The sequence below is a fragment of the Nipponia nippon genome, unplaced genomic scaffold (genome assembly GCF_047370975.1).
Source record: "Nipponia nippon isolate SJK-2023a ecotype South Korea unplaced genomic scaffold, ASM4737097v1 scaffold_16, whole genome shotgun sequence".
Lineage (NCBI taxonomy): Eukaryota > Metazoa > Chordata > Aves > Pelecaniformes > Threskiornithidae > Nipponia > Nipponia nippon.
The window spans coordinates 12,327,501-12,347,500 of NW_028262332.1; the positions used below are offsets into that span (position 1 = coordinate 12,327,501).

General features: G+C 52.7%; 1 protein-coding gene across 5 annotated transcripts in view; it reads left to right on the forward strand.

Annotated features, from left to right (window-relative positions):
- The window catches only part of PBX3 (PBX homeobox 3), a 115,648-nt gene that overhangs the window by 89,838 nt on the left and 5,810 nt on the right, over nt 1-20,000 (forward strand). For all 5 annotated transcript variants that reach the window (XM_087752918.1, XM_087752922.1, XM_087752920.1 and 2 more), the window contains exons 3-6: nt 3,253-3,494; nt 9,468-9,658; nt 11,961-12,096; nt 18,775-18,940. In XM_087752918.1, coding sequence (XP_087609044.1) covers nt 3,253-3,494; nt 9,468-9,658; nt 11,961-12,096; nt 18,775-18,940 — 735 coding nt within the window. The remainder of the gene's footprint in view (nt 1-3,252; nt 3,495-9,467; nt 9,659-11,960; nt 12,097-18,774; nt 18,941-20,000) is intronic.

The following is a 20,000-nucleotide window of genomic DNA, read 5'->3' on the forward strand; positions in this document are numbered from 1 at the left end:
GTGAGCTTATAAGTCAAAAAATACATATATTATCACCGTATTCAAACGAAGAGTAATTTATAAAGGCAGGTGCGGGTAGGAGCCGACGTGCTGCCAGCGGATAGTGAGAGTGTTCCTCCTTGCTGAGGAGCCCCGGAGATGCTCTGACTCCTTCTCGGACAACGTTAAAAGCGTTGGAGCTACAGCCGAGGCAGCCGCTGCAACTTGCCAAAGAGCTGCGCGTTTCACTGATTGCACAGGAGTTCATCAGTTTTACTGTCCCCCGCCCCCAGGGACACCGACCCTATTAGTTGTCCTGATCTGCTTCGTATAGTTCATAAGGAAAGATCTGAATTAACGCACAGCTTAATTCTTGTTAGAATCAGTTAATCAACTTGTGGCTTTGCCATTCAAATGAATGATGCGTCTCACTCAGGGGCAAAATAAATGTTATATCCCCACACACGCACTTTGTCGTTCCTTTGTCTGTGGGTTGCTGCAGGCTCGCGCGCTCTGGGCTGGGTGCTTTGGACGCAGGAGCGTTACTTAATATTAAGGTGAACACAGTATGCCAACCCCTCTGTCACCGGCTGCGGAGATACGCGTTAGGGCTGCGTGCAAGGCACCTTGGTGGCTTCGGTATTGTCCTTACCTGCTGAATTTCTTCTTGTGCTTCAGGGCCTCTCACCGGCTCCTTCAGTCTCCAGTGCAGACATCAGCTTTCGCATTTAAACCTTGGGGAACGCTTGCTGTCCTCTGTCAGATTTATACAAGGAGGACTGGGGATTTTGAATATTTATTAATTTAAGTCTGGATGGATAGTGTCATTTTGGACAAAGCCCTTTAATCTTTGGCCTGTTCGTGGAAGTAAACGGTGCAGGAATCGCAGCAATGGTACGAAGTTATTCCACTGCAGATTTTGGCCTGGCATCTCGCAGCATCAGGGGAGCAGAGTGGGACGGCTGCTGTGATGCTGGGAGGGCGGATGAGTTTCCTAGCAGAAGTGCAGCTGGGGAGGATCAGCTGGAATAGAGCACAGGAAACAGGGACTGAGAAACGGTCCAGAAGCAAAAAGAAGAAACAGCAGTAGAAATCATTCATGAGAAGGGAACGGGGGCTGGAGTGGATTAAAACCAGAACATTGTTAAACATACCGACACCAGAGCAGAGGAGGAATAACATAAACAGGAGGAGCGGCTCACCAAAACAGCGCAGAAAGATCAGCCCCCGATCAGCAGCACCGCAGGGGCCAGGAGCTGTGTCAGAGCACGGGCAGCGAGCCCAGGGGGGAGCGGGGGCGAGGGGCAGAGTGGTCGGGACCCCCACCCCTGCGCAGGGACCCCCGAGCGCGGCGTCACCTCCCTGGCCACGTGCTCAGGCGGCAGCGTGCGTGGCTGGAGCCGTGGCAGGGCTGTCCCCAACATGCGTGTGCCAGCCCAGGGACGCGCCGGGACGATGCGTTGTATTGTCAAACCATGCTCATCTGTGGACCTCTGAACAGGCAACAGGAATAATTTAAAGAGATGATGAGACATTTTTATTATTCCCATGAAATTATATGGAATTATGGTTTTAAATGAAGGTGACAGGTTTAAAATGTGTATTTTAGAGCAAAATTAATGCCGTGCTTTCTCGAGTCTGGAAGGTTGGCCAGTCAGGGGGTCATCTCCCGCTGTGTGGGGGGTTTAGGATGCCAAGGGTGAAATCTGTTTGTACGGGAGCGGCTGCTGTTCCTGGCTAGCGCAGAAAGCAGCATTGCTGGTGCTCAGCTGCGTGCGTGGCAGCTGTGGATGGTGCTGCCACGTCTGGCGCAGCCCGTTCGGAGCCCGCACCGCTGCGAGGAGCAGAGACAGGCACAGGCGCCCGTGCAAACACACGGGGTGCCAATGGCAGCCCCCCGGGACCCACTCTATCCAGAGCACGAATACCTGCCCCTAAACAGATTTAAAGAGGTTAATTGGGCTGGGATGTACATGGTTGTGCTACATCTCTAATGGAAATGTTGATTCAAGAAACCATGGCTCTAGTGATTTTTGTACTACTGTAATTATTTTTAAACTTTTCGGCGCTGTTGATAACAGCCCAGGACGATGCCTGCATGACCCGATTAAACTTACAAATTGTCAGCCTTGATCTGTAGGATGCAGAAGAGATTGCTGACTGAGCATTGCTTTGGAAATTCTTGATTTAAAACAAAAATTAGATTTAAAATGTCGCTCCCAACAATACAGTGCAAGAGCACTGGCGATTTTAAACACATACTCAGTATCCCGACATCGCAATAGCAACCAAATTCCTGCACGGCCAGGGGAAGTTTAATTCATTCTTGTCTGTCCCCAGCCTGTGAGCAGCCGCTGCGGAGCGGCGTGCTGCCCTGCAGAGGAGCGGGCAGCCCTGAGCGAGGGGCAGCCGGAGCCTCCGCACCCCGCTCCCACAGCGGCCATTCCTGAGGCCATGCCCCCAGTTCTGTCTCCACCATTTCCCTCCTCTGATCTGAAATTTCAGCTCCACTTCTGTGGAGCCGGAGACCATGCATGGAAATGGCTGCATCCACGGGATTTGTGCTGGTGGGAGCTGCAGCACCTCCCTGCTTTATGCCTGACATCTCCTGTAGTTGAGGAGCCAGTGGCAGCTTTTTCCCCAGGCATTTTAAACCAACGCTTGGAGCTCGTAGGAGGGGTGGAATCCAGTGGTACAAGTCTTCGTAAGAGTAACGTGGTGCTTAGATCCATTTGGAAGGAAATGAGAAGCAAATCAATTATTTCCAAATAAATAATGCACTTACTTTTACCACACAGTCTTGCATCAAAGTGATATAATGTATAGGATAATGCCAGCCTTGCATAGATTTAGCTCTGTCTTGAAAAACAGCTGGAAGGCGTATGTCTCTGTACTCACATGAATACTCCTTTAATACTTACAATGAGGTGTTTAAAGATTCTGCAGGGTCCTTTAAAAGCCGCCTGAAGATATTCCTGCTCTGTATGGGAACCGAGAGGGTCCTGCAGCACTGCGCTCACCCCGTGGCACCTGCCTGGGCTGCGGTTCCCGGGGGCTGCCCCAGAGGAGGGTGCCCGTTCGGGTGCCACCGCAGGGACGGAGGAAGGGCCGTGGCAGGTCCGGTCCCTGTGGGCAGGTCCGGTCCCCGCGGCCCCGCGAGGCAGGAGGGCTCTGCAGGAGGGCTCCTCGCAGGCGTGCAGCGAGCGGGCAGCGGCCGGGCAGATGCAAGAAGTACTGACTGTGTTTTCTCTTGTTCTCTCTTTTCTGCCCAAGGTTTGAGCATCCGAGGAGCCCAGGAGGAAGACCCTCCCGATCCCCAGCTAATGAGACTAGACAATATGCTTCTGGCAGAAGGAGTCTCAGGTCCGGAGAAAGGTGGGGGATCGGCGGCAGCAGCTGCAGCCGCAGCAGCCTCTGGAGGGTCTTCAGATAACTCTATTGAACACTCAGATTACAGAGCCAAATTGACCCAGATCAGACAAATCTATCACACAGAGCTGGAGAAATATGAACAGGTCAGACATCAGCCTCTCAGTTGTACGTGTACCTGCCGCTGCTCTCCTCCACACCTCCGCTTGCCAGTGCCCACCGCTGCCCAGCTCCGGACCACATCCCCTCCTCCCCTTCCCCACCCCTCTCCCCTGTAAAGAGCCGTGATGCTACGGGAGTCTGTCGGGCTTCGAGGAGCCGCTCGCTGGACCCAGGACGCATGTCTTGCATGCCTGAATGTTTTCTGTTGTCTGTAACCGCATAAAAGCAACACCTGAGCCCGTGTTTCTCCCCTTCGAGCCAGCCCAGAGAGGGAGAGAGGAGGAGAGTTGTCTGTTACTCGGTGCCGCTTTCATGCCCCGTGATGAAGTGTTGCAAGGCTGGGTCTCGCGAGTTGGGGAGCGCAGGCAGGCGAGGGCCGTGCTGGCCATCTCAGCCCACGGGCTCCTGGAGCAGGCGGCAGGAGGCTCCGGTGCAAGGCTCGGCCACAGCGGGTCGGCCGGAGCAGGCTGCAAGGGAGCGGGCAGCGAGGCGCCGGCACAGTGCCTGTGCCTAGGAAATAGGGAAATCCCAGTTCAGGCAGACACCGCCACTCGGTGTCTTTGTTTGGAGTGAAGAGTGTGCTGCAGAGACCCGTGGGCTTACGTTCATTGCTGGGACCTGGTGACCCGCCACATTTGCCACGCTGGTGGCACCGGGAACGTTTGCCACATGCTGCCGGCTGGTGCTGGGCGCAGCAGGGCTCTTGCCCGTGGGGTGGGGGGCTGCGCCACCCTGGTTTCCCTGTAATCCACGGGAGAGACTGCTCTGCCTCCTCTCTTTTCTGGTTTTGCAATGAATAACGGCATCAAAGGAGATGGGGGAGGGAGGAATGGCACGAGACCCCTGGCCCTCACAAGTCTCAAGCGATGTCTTCATTTTCCCCTCCCAGAGGTGTCCTAATAAATCCTGTAAACCCTGAGCCTAATCAGCTCAGCAAACCTCATCAGCTGGTGGTTTCCCGAGCTGAGCCAGGGAAGTCCTGCACTTGCCCCCAGCCCATCACAGCAAAGCGTCGGGCTGTACAGACCAAAACCACAAAAGAGATGTGGAGGCAGCGATAAAACCACTCGAAACCGCGAGGGCGAGGAGATGAGCGCACCGTGCTGCCCGGCTGCTTCCCCAGCCCCTGTCCTCTGCCTCGGCGTGCTTCCGCGCCCTGCCTCACCAGCGTAAAGCTGGGTGCCTCGATAACTCTTTATTTTAGAGTTCCCCTCTTTTCATGTGGAGACCCTCTGAAAGGTCTCTGGCTACTTTGCTTTGCTTTTTTATGCCACCAGAAACAGCGACATGGTCTGTGACAGGCCATGCCGACACAGCCGACCGGAGCCCGCCGAGCGTCAGCAGTGGGCGGACGCGATGGGGTGGTGGGGAGCGGGTGTGGGGCACCGGTGGAGCGTGGAGGAGCTGTGGGGAGATGGTGCCCGCTGGCACAGTCACCACAGCGTCCCGCTGCAGATGCTGCTGGGACTATGGCGCGGGCAGCACAAGGCTGGCACGAGACCGGCATGGTTCAGGTGCCGGCGGCACAGCGTGGTTCAGGTGCTGGAGGCACGGCATGGTTCAGGTGCCAGTGGCACGGTGTGGCTCAGCTGCCAGCGGCACTGCCTCGCCTGTGCTGCCTCTTTCACTGTGGTGTTCAAGTGACGAACAAGTAACTGAGCAAATAACTGACAGGGTCTTTGTGCAAGTCTCCTTTTCTCCCTCAAACGGAGCCCCCCCCGCACCCTCCAAGGACCCCAAATGTCCTGTGTGGACCCTTGGGCTCTCCTTGCGCCGCAGGGCCCAGCGTGCAGCCTGTAGCGCTGAGGTGGGGGTGGCTGTCAGATTAACGAGCGCCATCCAGCAGGAGCGTGTCTTATAAAACCACAGGGACGCAGGCTGGAGGTAGATCTGGGGCCAAAGCAGCTGCAGGTCGGTGCTTGCAGCCGTTTCCTGGCAAGTGTCCTTTGACTCTAATAAGTTTAATGATGTGGGGGAAGCAGGAGCGTTTTTAGCCCTGTAGCTCCATTTACAAAGGTTTCGGCTGAAATGTCACAGCCATCCGTCCACACCACGGGAAACTTTGGAGGATGTTCAAGTGCTGCTAGGAGAAGGAGAGAGAGGTGGAGCTGATCTGAAACATGTACGCTTCCCTGTTGATCCTGACACCCAGCAACGTCTGCTCCACAGAAATATGATAATTTCCCCAGCCTTGCAGCAAACCGTCTCCTGCCTGTTTGTCTCAATGCAGTGCCCATCTCCGCAGCCGAGAGGCAGCCAGGACTTTGCGTCTCTGCCTCCAGCGGCTGCAGGTCCCTAGGGGCGGGTGCCCCGCTGCAGCCGGGGAGCAGCTCAGCCCCGCGCAGGGGCACCTGCCCGTGCCGGGGGAGCAGCTCCTGCCATCTCCTGCGCAGGCGCTCCTGCGGCCCCGCTGCAGCCGGCAGCAGGAACCGGAGCGTCTTCCTGGAGACGCAGAGTTTGATCCTGACATTTGTTGCCAGTTAGGGGAATGTGCTCGGGAGAAGAAAAAAAGAGAGAGAAATGGAAAGTGTGTCACGCCATCACACAGCTCTCCCCTCGCCGTGCGCCGGGAGAAATGGCCGTACACAGGCAGCTCCTTCCATAATTTACAGCTACTATAATAGAGATGACATATTGAAAGCTATCTTCCATAATTACACTGAAATACATTTTTTGCTGTAGGCAAAAGTACTGTAAGGGTCCCAGGCCTCCTGGAGCAGCTGGGAACCTGCTTCCCGAGTTCACAGATGTCTTCTGAATTCTCCCCAGCTTGGGGTGAAGTGTGGCTGCTCGGAAGGCACCACCAGCCCCACGGAGCGCTGGCTGGCGCCCTGCCCCTGCAGAGCGTTTTGGGCCCTTTCCTCTCTTTTTCTTGCGCTTGTCTGAGGACTCCTGATGAAGCATTAAGGCTAGCAGGAGCATCCCCGCTCCTACAGGGTTTCTGAGCAGGTTAACAAGGCCATCACTTAGAACCTGACATTATTAATAATGTCTCGGGCACCAAGCAGAGACCTGAAAAATAGTACTAAAAAAGGGATCAAGTAGCTCGGACGCTATAAATAAACAAGAGAAAACAAGACAAAGCATCAGAGTCTTCTGAGCTTACTTCCACTCCGCTGCACTGAAGTGGCTCTGCAGATGGGAGGTGCTGTGAAGATAAATGAAAACCAGGCCCTCCAAGTAGCCGTAACCAAACGAAGTCTCATTGAGCAATTCCAGTAAATTCAGGGAAAGATTTTTGCTTCTTGAAAGCAAGAAACTCACTTTGTCTTTGAAACATCCAATTTTTGGTACTATATTTCTCATAGAAAAGACATACCTGAAAATATTTTTAATGCAACAGTTGCCATTTTTATTGTACTTTAAAATTGAATTCCCCAGATCTGCAAACAAGGGGACACGTGGCAAGCCGTGTTCCTGAAATGTTCTTTCAGTGCCAAATACTTGGATTCAGCCGTATCTTTGGGACAGTCAGAGCCGCTCTCTTGTCTCAGGGAGGGAGTTGCTGCATTTCAGTGCCTGTGTTACCTTACCTCTGTGCATCATTTACCGGGTGAGCCAAAGCTGGTGCTTTTGCCATCGGTTGGATGGCCGAACCCAAGCTTTTGCATGCTAAGATTGCCCAGGCAGCCCAGCAGATGACAGGCAGGAAGGCCACGGTCCCGGTGCAGCACGGCCGGTGGGAGCAGGCACCGGTGCCCGGCTGCCTCCTCTGCTCAGGCCCGGGGCTGCCGCGCTTCCCTCGGGGCTCGGAGCCCGCTCCCGCGCCGGGTGAGCGAGCTGCTGTGCCGGGTCTGGCCTCACACAGGCCAAAGCTTTGGGACGGGAGGAGGAGAAACAGGTCACCCTGGACAACTCCTGCTCTCCCTGGGCGAGAGGAGGTGGCCGGGGGTGCTCAGGGCAGCGTCCTTGTCTCTTCAGCGTGGCAAGAGGGGACGGCGGCTGGTCACCTCTGCGAACTTTGCTGCCTGAAATGTCTAAGCAGAAAGAAAGAAAATATGCAAATGGGAGGCGAGGATGAGATGTGTTGAACTCCTTAACCTGGAGCTCAGGAATTCTTGAGAAAGTCAGGGATTGGCAGCTGGCGGGAGGAGCTGTCGCGTCCACGCTGGCGTGGAGCGGCGGTGAGCTGGCGCGGCCTCTGTGGCACCGTGACCTCTGTGCGCTCGGCGGTGGCAGGCGAAGGGCGTCTGCACCAAGGCTCGCCGAGCCTCGCCGAGCCTTGCCAGAGCACTGCCTCCAAACGGGTGCTGCAAGGATGTAAATTAGCCTGTAATTTACTTTCAGTAGTGTAAAGAAAAAAAAATCACTTTGCCTGAAGTGTATGCATCTTTCTTAAGGGTGTACCCAGATTTTAATTATCTAAATGTAAATACTTAACGAATTTTACTTAGAGTAATGAGCTAAAGTGCACACTACATAAATGAGATGTTCTAATTAATCATGTATGAACTACTGGTTTAAAGAAAAGCTATGTGAATTCTGCGAATGTTGGGCTATTGCCAAATTGCTAATCAGCATTTGCATTCATAGATGGCTTCACTTAATAAGTTGTGAGACGTTCAGCAAATGTTATAGGAAATTATGAGTTTTTAGATGCATAAACTTTTCACTTTTAACTCTTTCCCTTGCACAATCTATTGAAATGCAGGAGAATCCCTGAAAATGTAGTTGTCAGACAAATTATGTAGATAATTTTCACCCTGGCTTTAGAGGAAAAAGAGGAGCTAGAGTCAAACAGCTACGTAAAGTATGGGGTCTGGACGAGATACTTGCAGCGTTTCCTCCGCGTGATTTACTGGCTGCTGAGCGTGGTGCTCATCGCCCGTTACGTTAGATGCACGAGAGTGAAATCCTGTGGCCTTATTTGGCCGCGGTTGCAGCCCGGAGGCGCGTTACGATAGCTGGCCCTTGCGCAGCCAACGCACAGACCTCCCCCAGACGTGTCAGCCTTGCATGCATCCACCTTCATCCGTTCGGGGTTCGGGGAGCAGAGAGCAGTTTGCCTTGCACTGCCCATAGACCCCATGGAGGCCAGGCAGCGCCCGGCCCCTCTCCTCTTCCCAGGGCTCCGTCGGGATGGGGGTAGGTCAGTGCCCGAAACGTGCTCGAGTACCAAGCTGGCCCCTGGGAAGGGCTTAGCCCCGTGGCCGTCACGCAGCTCTGCCTAGCAGACAGCAGTCCTGGGGTTTGTTTTTGAAAGAGATAAGGGAGACATAAATCAGCAGAGTTCGTGGCAGCTTCCAGCCTGCGTGGGGGAAGCCGGGATGCCAGCGTGACAGCCGCTTGGTCATGCGGAGGCTCGGATCAGGCGGCGTCTGTTGATGATGCAGCCTGGAGAAGTTTATATCATTGTGTCCCTTTGCCTGCACAGTCTGGGACTGATAATTGATGGCTCCTCGCGCCTTCCCTCCTCCAGTGCCTCGGCGGCATGGCGCAGCCCATGGCTTGGGCATGGCTTCGCTGAAACCCACCCTCTAAAGGGATGCACGTGGCCCCTCAGAAAGGTCTAGAGACCCCCAGCTGCTGCGGGGCGTTAAACCCTGCCTGCTGCCTGCTGGGGCTTGGCAGGTTGCAGGACGGGCAGCCCTTGCCAGGTTTTGCTCACTTGGCTGCGGAGCGCGTGCTGGTCCCCGCTCGCATCCTCTTGCTGCCTGCAGCCATTGCACGTGCCGATCCCAACCTCTCCTCTCCACCGTGGTCCAGCTGGGGCTGCAGGGACGCAGCCTGCTCTGAAAGGGATAAGCACGGATGGAGCCGTGCTGTCTGCAGGACAGTCCAGGTCTCACGGACGGGGCGCCTGTGATCCGCGCCCACAGCTGCGCGTGTGGAAGGGACGGGGCAGCGCGAGCGTCCCCCAGCCCCCCCAGCACTGCCTCCTGCCCAGCAGCCAGGCCTGAGCTTGTGTCCTTGTGGGATGGCACAAAACAATTTCTAAGCCTCTCCTTCCTTCGCAGGCATGTAATGAATTTACCACACATGTGATGAACCTTCTCAGAGAACAGAGCCGGACACGTCCCATTTCTCCCAAGGAGATTGAAAGGATGGTGGGCATCATTCATCGAAAATTCAGCTCCATCCAGATGCAGCTCAAACAGAGTACTTGTGAAGCAGTAATGATTTTAAGATCAAGGTTCCTTGATGCCAGGTAAGGCAGAGGCGGGTGCCCCTGGCTCTTTCTGGGGGGCAAGGGGCAGTTGCTGGGCAGCCCAGGGAGAGCCCAGCCCTGCTGGGAGCTGCGTCCTCGTGTGGGCAGGGACACGCTGGGAGAGGCTGCTCTGCCCCAGCAAACGGCCAGGCCCCTCGTCCTTCACCCAGCAGCTGCTGTGAAAGGGGGGTTTCCTGCACAGGGCTTTCATAAACAGCAATGTCTTTTCTACATATTTCAGTGCAAAGACTAGCCTTGTTTACCCAATGCATGCTTGTTTACCCTGCTCGTACGGGAGTCACATAGGATTTGTGCAAAGGGCTGTTTTGTCACCCCAGCAGTTATTTAAATGGCTGCCGGTGCCGATGTCTCGCAGCATAAGGCCAGTCTTGCAAAACACTGACCCCGTAATGGAAGAGCTAAGCTCTCTGGGAGGGACGTGCCCACGGGCTGCGGCTGACGCTGGGTTGGCAGCTGTGCGCGCCCGAGGTAAGAAGGGCGATGATGTTTCCGAAAGCCAGATCTGCTGGCCCGTCTCCCAACAAGCTGTTGCCTGACTGGGGCGCGGGAGAAGGCAGCACCTTCCGAACCGCTCACAGCCAGCACGTGTGCCCCTCGGACACCTGCGTCGCTGTCGGAGCTCAGCACCCGTCCCCACAGCCCGCCGGCCTCCAAAGCGGGATGTGCTTTCTGCAGGCTGCAAGGAAGCAGGCAGATGGGGATTAGGAGGGGGTTTGCAGGGACAGCCAGATTTGCTTGGAAGCCCTGATGAGGTGGGATATCGATCCCCAGCCCCATCCCTTTCACGGGGCTCCCGTCTGCAGAGCAGGACCCTGGCAGCTGGCAGAGCCCGGCGGAGCGGGAGCTGAGCCCGGCGGAGCAGGGAGGAGCGGCAGGCACCATGCAGAGCCTGCCTTCAGCAGCTAGCTCATGCTTCACACCTGAAAGCTGTGAGGAGCTAAACAAGAGCAAAATAATTTTATTAACAAGGAGGTCACTGGCAGGTGTGGCAAATTAGGGTAATTACAAACAGTTGGAGGAAGTGTCTATGGAGAGCTCCAGTAACTGCAAAAGGTAAAGCTTGCAGATGCACATTTTAAAGTGATTTCTTTAAAAAGGAGGAAGGTAAATAAGGCAAAATGAGCGGAAGCACAGTAATGAGATAAACATAGCTCTAGGGAGAGAGTCTGCCTGCTCCAGGATACAGCGTAGTTAGCAGCATCGTGGTACTGCTGGAAGAGAGCGCTGGGGATTGCCGCTCGGCTGCCTGCTGGCCTCGGGCGCAGGCAGTTTGATTGCAACCAGCCCTGAGGGGAAGGGAGCTCCGAAGGAAATGTTTAACCAGGGCTTTCGAGAGGATGTTCTGGGGAGAAGGAGAGCAGCCGACGTCGGCTCGGAGGAAAGGCACCGCAGCTGTGCAGATGCTGCTGCCGTAACCTGTGGGGTGAGAGCGCAGCGGTGGGCCGTCTGCCTGCTGTGCCAGAGCGGCTGCGCTGCTCCCCGGCCGGCACCGCCTCGCTGCTGGCCTGGCTGGAGCACGTGCTGGGTGGCGTGCTTTGGAAAGGCTTCGCTTTCTGGCAGGGCTGCAAGGCTGCACACCTCGGTACCCATCCCACGTGGTGCAAGAGCCTGGGCCCCGCTCGGCCCTCGCAGGAGGGTGTACAGATGGGTCTCCCTCGCAAAGCCCTGAAAGCCACTTGCTCGCAGAAGCCAATTAGCTCAGTGAGTGCTAAGTAAGGACACAACAGTGAGGCTGCCCCGTCCTTCTCCACTGTGCTCACCCCAGGCACCTGTGCAGGAGCCCCAGCTGACCGGCTGCTCAAGGCAAAGAGGTTCGTTAGGCTGCTGTCAGCACAGGGCCATTTAAGGGCCGGGAGGTTCGGGTTGGGCTGTGTACTTGGGTGCAGAGGTGCTGCAGGCAGGCTGCCCGGCTCAGCGTCCTGCCTCGCCTTTCACTTCATCGCATTTTCTGCTGCAGCACACGATGTGGCCTGTGCACCCCGGGTTGAAGCCCCAGATGGAGGTGGATGGCATGAGGCCAGAAGCAGGGTCCAGACCCTTGTAGGGCTGGATGCAGGATTGCGAGCACTGCGGCCGGCTGCCCCCTCTGCACGGTGGCAGGGCAGAGCCCAGCCCCAACGGAGGGCTGCCCTGAAGAGATCGGGGTACTGAGATGTGCCGCCGTGTTGTGGTGTGCTGCGGCACATGTGTGTGAAACAAGGGTCACTTCCACTCCAGCTGAGCCTGCCAGAGACCTGTTTGCATCTGGAAGAACAGCTGTGGTTTTCTTTTCTCATTTCAGACGGAAAAGGCGTAACTTCAGTAAACAAGCCACAGAAATCTTGAATGAGTATTTTTACTCCCACCTCAGTAACCCCTACCCCAGTGAAGAAGCCAAAGAAGAGCTGGCAAAGAAATGCAGCATCACAGTATCGCAGGTAAGCAGCAAGTGGGCGCGGGTCCCGGGTCCCAGCCCTCCGCACCCCGGGCGGTGCCTTGACCTCCTGGCTCCCCTTGCGAAGCCGCCGTCTCCCGTCAGGCTCTGGGATGTGCTTCTGACAGAGGTGTGTGACATGGAGCAGATCCCTGCCCAATGCACCTTCATAATCCCTTCAAATTGGCATTATTGACCGTGATACAGTTCAGCAGGGTGATGGAACGTGAGTGAGCTCCGCAGGAAAGGCAGCGTGCCTGTGGGTGGCCGGGGTTGCGCTGGGGTAGAAGAGCGTGTGTAGAAAGATGAAGATAGAAGTAAAAAGGAGGTAAGGTTAGCACCCTACTTGATATCAGCTTTCTCTCTGTGCAGTCAATAAGGTTCCTAGCTGAGCCTTACTGTCTGTTATGAACTCATTACAACTTACCATTGTTTTGGGGGAAGGCCAGTTTATTGACAAACATATAATCTGTCTGTGTAGATCAGAATTTCTTTGGTTGCTTGAAATTGTTTTTCCAAGCCAGCCAGAAATTCAGCCTCGTGATACACTGAAGTGACATGAGCGGTTTCTCTGTAGCAAAAATGTATTAAGCAGATTTGCTCCTTTTATCACATATAACAGATGTTACTGTGAAGTTAATGCAAGAAAACCAGCATCTCCCTCATCAGAAATGCACTCTCGTTGGCTACGGCTGCTTTCTGTATAGGCCAAAGTACGTTTACAGCTCTGGACTGATGTCTCGCAGCGACGTTCAGGCTGATGGCACCGCTCCATCGAGCTTTCCTTCACCAGATAGCTTAAAAAGCAAAATAACACTTTGCAGTTCTCGTGGCCTGTATATTTGATAGAAAACCAAACAAGTCTGGCTCATACAGCTTGGGGAAGGTTGCGCTTGGGTGGCAGGGAAAGCTCACCAGCAGTTCCCAAGTTCTCCAGCCACCCTGTTGCAAGGGCCGGTGTGCCATCTCCTCCCAGCTCCATCAGCTCCGCTTATCAATATTTCAGGTCCTTTAGAGGAACAATGCCTGCGGCGAATGTGTTAACTATTAATGCTTGCAGGCTGCAGTATTGGCATTATTAGCAATGCAACCTTTAGCTTTATAATTAAGACCTGAGTTGAGATTTACTTTATAGGTCTCCATTGAATGCATGAAAGATTCAGGCACTTTATTGAAGACTTTCAAATGAAAGGCCGCCCAGCTCCTCCAGATTTGATATTACTTAATTGACTTTGGATGCACCCTCAGTACAAACCCTAGCAAAGCTGCCCTATGACATGAGAGGCCAGCAGAGACGTGTCTGCCTTCCTCTCCCCTTGCTCGTTCCTCGGCACGCAGCATGTACTGTGCTCTGAGCGGGGTGGGACGCACGGGTGCCCGATGCCAGGGGAAGGTAAGGGATGGAGGTGGGGACAGTTTCTCCCAGTCCGCTTACAAGTGGCTGTGGTGATGAGCAGGAATTTTTGCGGGGAAGTTCAGTACCAAACTTGTTCCCTCTCGCATTGCTCCTTCATCACTGTTAGCATCACGCGAGCGACTGCAGCCCCAGCAGGTACAGGGGCAGCCGTGGTGGCCGCTGGGCAGCTCTCCCACGTCTGCAGGCGTCCCTGTGGCTGCCGTGGATGCTGGAACCAGCCAACAGCCTGAGAGCACACGAGTACCAAGGTTTGCAGCCCTACGTCTTGTTGCTGGTTTCAGTCCTCTTGGCACAAGATGGTTTATAGCAATTCCTCCAGTAAATGGCGTCCAGAAATCTTCCCACGTGAGCCGAGGCAGCCTGCTGTGTGTTTAGGAGAGGCAACGCCATCCACACCAACTTGGAGAAACCAGAAGTTCTTCGGCTATGCTGGCAAAATGCAGTTGGGAGAGGTTATATGGTAGAGAGCACAACAGAACTGCTGAGGAGATGTTTTCTGTCCACCCAGGCACCCAGGACGGTGAATTGTGCCTGGCAGAGAAGGAGTTAGTGATCCTGCAGAGTGGACAGATAAAAAGCTAGATCTAGATAAGGCTGAAGTGATGGAAGGAAATGAGATAGAACATTTGAGAAGCCATAACTGATTGCTTCTAGTGCTAATAGATCTGATTTCTTTCTTAATTGGTTGTTTGATAAGATTTAATGTATATGTTGTAGAATGAAATAAAAGGCAGGCAGATGGTCCAAAACTGTAGCAGCAGCAGCGAGCCTGTGACTTGAATATAGGTTTGTCTCTTTAATATTTGATACGAGCATGAATTAGTTGTTTCTTGAATCTATTAGGAAGTCTGGGCGAGCGATGGGAGTCGCTGCATTGCGGCCTCTGTAGCACCGCGTGCCGCAGCCCGGGATGCGCAGGTTGGTGTTTTCCAGCCTGGAGCCAGGGCAGCGCTGGCCACGCAGCCCGGCCGCTACCTGCCAGAGATGCAGGTCTGGGGCCGGGGCCGGAGCCTCGCTCTGGCAGGATATTAGAAATGGCTAGGAAAAGCACCGGATGATGGGAAAGCCTGAAAACGGGCAATGTGCTCCTCTCCCATGAGAGGATATGTATGTGAGAGAGGGAGTGCCTGGGATCAGCTGGTTGCTTGAGTTCCTGATAGATCTGCTGTCACAGCTAGAAAATGTGAATGCTATGGATATCCTAATCTTTGATTTTCAAAGCCACTTCCAAAGTCTGCGTGGTGGGACTGCAGGGTTAGTTGGTATTTACTAGCTCAAACTGGGCTGGAGTTGTCTTTCTTTGTATGGAAAAATGTATATATTTTTGAGGCCATCTAGCAGAAAAGCTCTGAGCAAGCACTGTAAAATAGCCCAGTGCACACTGCTCTGGTGGTTGGCAACAGAAGTCGGAGGATGCAATCCAGAAATCAGGGGTGAATTGAGCAGTCATTTAAAATACTGGCAGGAGTAGCATCGCATGGGATAAGCGATGGCATCCAAGCGAGTGACTGAGCTACACCTTGCACAGGGCTTTTATGAAAAATCTCTGAGCGCGTGTTTCCAGCCTCGACCAGGAGTCCCTGAGACACGGCCCTGCCTGGCACCGTGCCCTGTTCACCTCCCGTGCTACAAATGCCCCAGAGGTGCAAAGAGCTGGAAAATGGAAAAAAACCCACCCATGTTAATGGGTGGCTTTCCAAACTCCTGGAGGCTGTGGTTCATGTTTGAAGAGGCTTTGTCCTTTTTCTGGCTGAGCCAGGCTTCCCCTGCAGCCTCTCCTAATGATGATCCAAGGTGTGTGTTTCTTGTACTGTAAGTGCCTTGTAAATGCCGGGGGCAGATTCATGGCAGAACATTTTCTCCCTCAAACACTTAATTAGTGAGTGTTTTGGGTCGTCCTCCCCCCAGATTAAGCAGCTCACTGGAAATCTTGCTGCCATTGCACTTTACTGAGCTGCAAAGAAAATTGTCTCCCAGAATCATTTAGCTGCAGATGGGAGATAGATGGTTTCAGTTTTGATATCGGTGTTTAAAATAATATGTAGAGAAGGTTTTTCAAGAAAAGCATAAAGACAAACTATTTATTAAGATGAACACCTCGCACAATTTCCTTTTTAAGAGTACGGAAAAGGTAATTCTAGGGGAAAAAAATGTCCTTAAGAGAGAACATCGTCAGCTGTAATTTAGAGCTACCCGATCAGCACGTGTTCGAGGGAGATAAACTGTATCATCTGTTCTCCCCTTACCATGGCTGCGAGGCTGATGTTTTATACTTTTGCAGATGAGCCTCTTTCAGGGTGTCATGAACAACTATCAGTCTATCATATGGGCTATAGAAAGGGCATAGTCATTGCTGAAAGCGTGTCAGTGGATTACAGCAATAAAATTTTTCACTGCTTCAAACAAAAGAAGGATGTGCTTGACAAGGGAATATATTTAAAATTCTTTTAAAGAAAGAGTGCAGAAGCTGGTTTCCAACACCGCTCCTGCCCTGCTTCGTCTGAGTCTGTTTGTTTCTGTAAGCAGGGAGAGCTATGGTTGTAAAGGTTCTTACCCCTTGGCTTCATGTGGGAAGTAAGGAGAGAAAAAAAAGATGCAAGCTTAATTAAATAGTTTCTAAAGATAAAATTCTTAGGTTTAGATCATGTACCATAATTGTGCCACATTGATTTTCAAAATTTTCTCTTTTGTGCCATTTGGTTAGGTGGGAACACAAACTGTGTGCTACAACCACTTGGAAACACAATGGAAAAATTTCCGTGATCCATAAATACACAGTTCACTCATTTCAGCAGTGATGCTCTCGTGTCAGCTGCATCTTTTGCAGAACGAGTGCTGATTTATCCCATGAAATCAGCCGGCGCGGAGACATGAGGCAGGCCTGCCCCGTCCCAAATCCCACATTAGGCATCTTGATGATTTAAGTAATAATTTATTGTCTTTTTATTTAACATTGCAATTAACATGATAAATAAGTGCAACAGTATTGTTTGAAATGCAGTATAAAATTAAGCCCAATTAATTAATTGGCCTTCAATGATCAGGAGGAGAAAGATGTGCATTGTTTTTTTTATGTGAAGAGATAGTTTGTTTTAATGAAAAATGTGTTATGAAGCAGCTCGCGATGGAGACAACTTTCATTTTTAGGGTGAGCGTGGGGCTGGGCGAGGAGCCAGGGCACCACAGCTCCTCCCGGTCCCAGTGCTGGCCACGGGGAAGCCCAGCACCAGCATCCCGGCCATCCCCTGGGACGGTGCCGGTGCCAGTGGCAGGGGCAGGGCGAGGTGTGCGTCGGGCAGGCGGAGGAAGCTGCAGGCAGCCAGCACAGCCCCGCAGGACAAATGTGATGGCGGTATATCCAGCCTAAATCCTGCCTGGCACAGCCTCTGCTCGAGCGGTGCCCTGGCCCCGTCCTGGATGCATCCAGCTGCCCACATCGGCCGTGCACGCCTGGCTGCGGCCGGAGCCCCTGCACGTCCCTGGGCCATGGCATGCTCTGCTGCAGCCCTTCGCTGATGTGTTTCATGGGAGAGCAGAGAGTCCTTCGGCTGGGAGGCAAAGGGACCGGGGCGGTGACTGCATGACCCCAGAGGGATGCTGTGGTTTCTTGGGGCAGCTGCAGCAGCCCCAGACGCCGCGCTCTGCCAGCGCGCAGGGCGTGCGCTTTCATCTCGGAAATAGTTTAACATTTCTGGATATTCATTGAGATGTGGTATGCGGGTTAAACATAACGTATGATCGCTGCTCCTCTCATTGCTTCCAATTAAACCTTGCTTGTTAGTTTAACCTCTAGGTAATCCCATCAAACAATTGATGTCAAGGAAACACTGCCCACAGTGGCTCTGGATGAGTGGCCATTAATTTTAATTGCCTTGATATTAAAGATTAAGAAGTATTGGGACTAGCAGAATGGAAACGATCTGATGTCAAGCAAATCCACTCGTTGAGGCTTCCCCAGGCTGCTGGTGATATTAAAATTTTACTGTGAGAATTAAATAAACCTTTATTAGTGATGGCTGTTGTTTGATTGGTCCAGGGGCGTGCATAAACAGAGGGGTCTCGCACACATCCGTGGACAATACAGTTGATGTACAGAGATTCCTCAATTATGAAACTGTTAATAAAGCATAATCTGATTGTCCACAATAATTATTTGCTAGGTTTCATTAATGTATTATTGCTTCTCTGACTGACAAGGTAATATTAAGAGCAATATATAGAATACAGCCAAGTATTATCTAGGGAACAGAACGTATAAGGTACCGCTCGTATTACCGTTAAAAGCTAGAGGCTTTTCATTAATTGTGTTTAAACAAAAGCTATAGCTGCATAAAATACAGCAGGATTTGTCTCCTCCTGGCAGTGGGGTGCCTTACTGGGCACCGTTGCGGGGTGCAGCCATGGGCTGCGGGCGCCCTGGGGAGCGCGGGACCCCAGCCCCTGCCTCACCGCGCAGCTGGGTCCCTCGCTGCGGGGATGGCCAGTAACCACTTGTGTTATTACAGTCCCCTCCCCTTTACCTCTGTGTTGTTGTAGATGCTTTTTTTGTCTTGGCAGCCTTGGCCGTTGTCCGTGTTACACACTGGGTTTGTTATTTAGGGGCTCTGTTATAGCATCTGGAGTTAAACAAAGCCACTGAGAAAGATTGTACAAACTTTTCTGAGCGGCTCCAGCCGTGACCTCTGCGTGGGTTAATAGTCGGTGCCCCGTGAGCCATCTTGGCTTCCGTACAGTATCTTCAAAGGGAGATGACAAAGTGACTTTTCAGCCATTATTGATTTATATGATTCCTTTCTTTTTCAGCCGACCAAACACGATTCTGTGAGTGGGCTGCCAAGGTCGTTCCAGCCCAAAAATAAAGAACAATTGCTCTCACTGCCCGCTCACCCTCACTCAACCGGACCTTGGTCCCCCTTCAGCAGCTTTCGGGGTCTTGCCCCGATTTCATTGACAAATGGCTCATAGCAGTAGGAGACAATGCTGTACTAACTGCTACAGCAAGCTCCAGGATATGTGTCGTCATCAAAGAGTCAGCCCTTGTGCATCGGTTTGCCAACAGAGAAGCAGAGCCAGATCACGCTCTTATCCATAGCAATATTTAACTGATCCTCGGTTGCTGCTTAGTTAACCGGAGTACCCGGCAGATACGGGTTGCGGGCTGGGGCACACGTATTTGCTGGACCAAACATGACATCTCAAAGTGATCGTGCTTTCCCGGGTCATGGCCTTTGTGTCCCTCACTCTTCTCACCTCTCTCCACTGCAGGTGTCCAACTGGTTTGGCAATAAGAGAATCAGGTACAAGAAGAACATCGGGAAGTTCCAGGAAGAAGCCAATCTCTATGCGGCAAAGACAGCTGTGACCGCAGCACACGCCGTGGCCGCGGCCGTCCAGAACAACCAGACAAACTCCCCCACCACACCAAACTCTGGTACGTACCCGGCTCGTGCGCTAAAGCGTCCCGAAGGGCGGTCCGTAAAGGAAGACCCTCGATGGCGCCCTAGTGAGTTCGGTCGGGTTGAGAAGGGTGCAGCTCCCTAGCAGACCTAATCTTGGCACGGGGAGTGGTACCAAGCCCACGGACCTCCGGGCTGGACCACTGCAAGGGCTGAGCGCTGCCGTAGGTGGTCCCAGCAGCTTTGGAGGCAAAGCTCCCGCAGCCTTATGGGGGACCCACATAATTCCCGCAGCGGTAACGTCTGCCTGGGTCGGGCTTCTGGCAGCTTCTTTGTTTCTGTAGATATTTTAAGCTTTTTCTCATTCAATGAAAATAACATAAAATGAGGCAGAACTCCAAGTCTGTTTTTGTAGAACTGTTAAATTTATTGTCAAGATAAGAACAAAATAGAGGAATATTTTAGCATGCACTAATTAGAATTTAAACTCTGGGTTGCTTGAAATGGAGTTGATATTATATATAGAAATCTAAGGATGCAACTTTTATTTTGGAGTTGCTCTACCACATGTTCTTCTGCACTATTTAAAAATTGTCTCACTAGCGTGCTGTTGACATCTTGCAAATCTAAGCATTAAATTAGTAGGGGAGTGTTTAAAGAGGAAGTTACTTTTTTGGGCTCCAGCGGCAAAGGTTTCCACGAAGCACAGATGTATTTGACACTATTTACAGTGAAGTTTTGCTGCAACTTAGTTGTAGACAACTTTTAAAGGGTATAAAGATCCACGGGGTAAAAAAAAAACAACTTTAGTCAAGAGAAAGTAAGAAAAAGGTTCCTCTTCTGACGGTAATAAATCGGCTAATTAGAAATGACCAGCCATTCCCTTTTGAAGGAGACATTAAGCACGGACTCAGAATGAGTTTTTCTCCGAGTGTTTGGTGATAGCCTCTCGCGATGAAGTGATCCACCGGAGGAAAGCTCTCGACATGAAACCCTGTTGTTGTACAGGCTGTTCTTCCAGAGGGAAAAGCCGACCCGGGTCTCCCGGGGCTTCCAGGCTTTCCCAGCGTAGCGCTTCCGGGCCGCAGCCGGTGC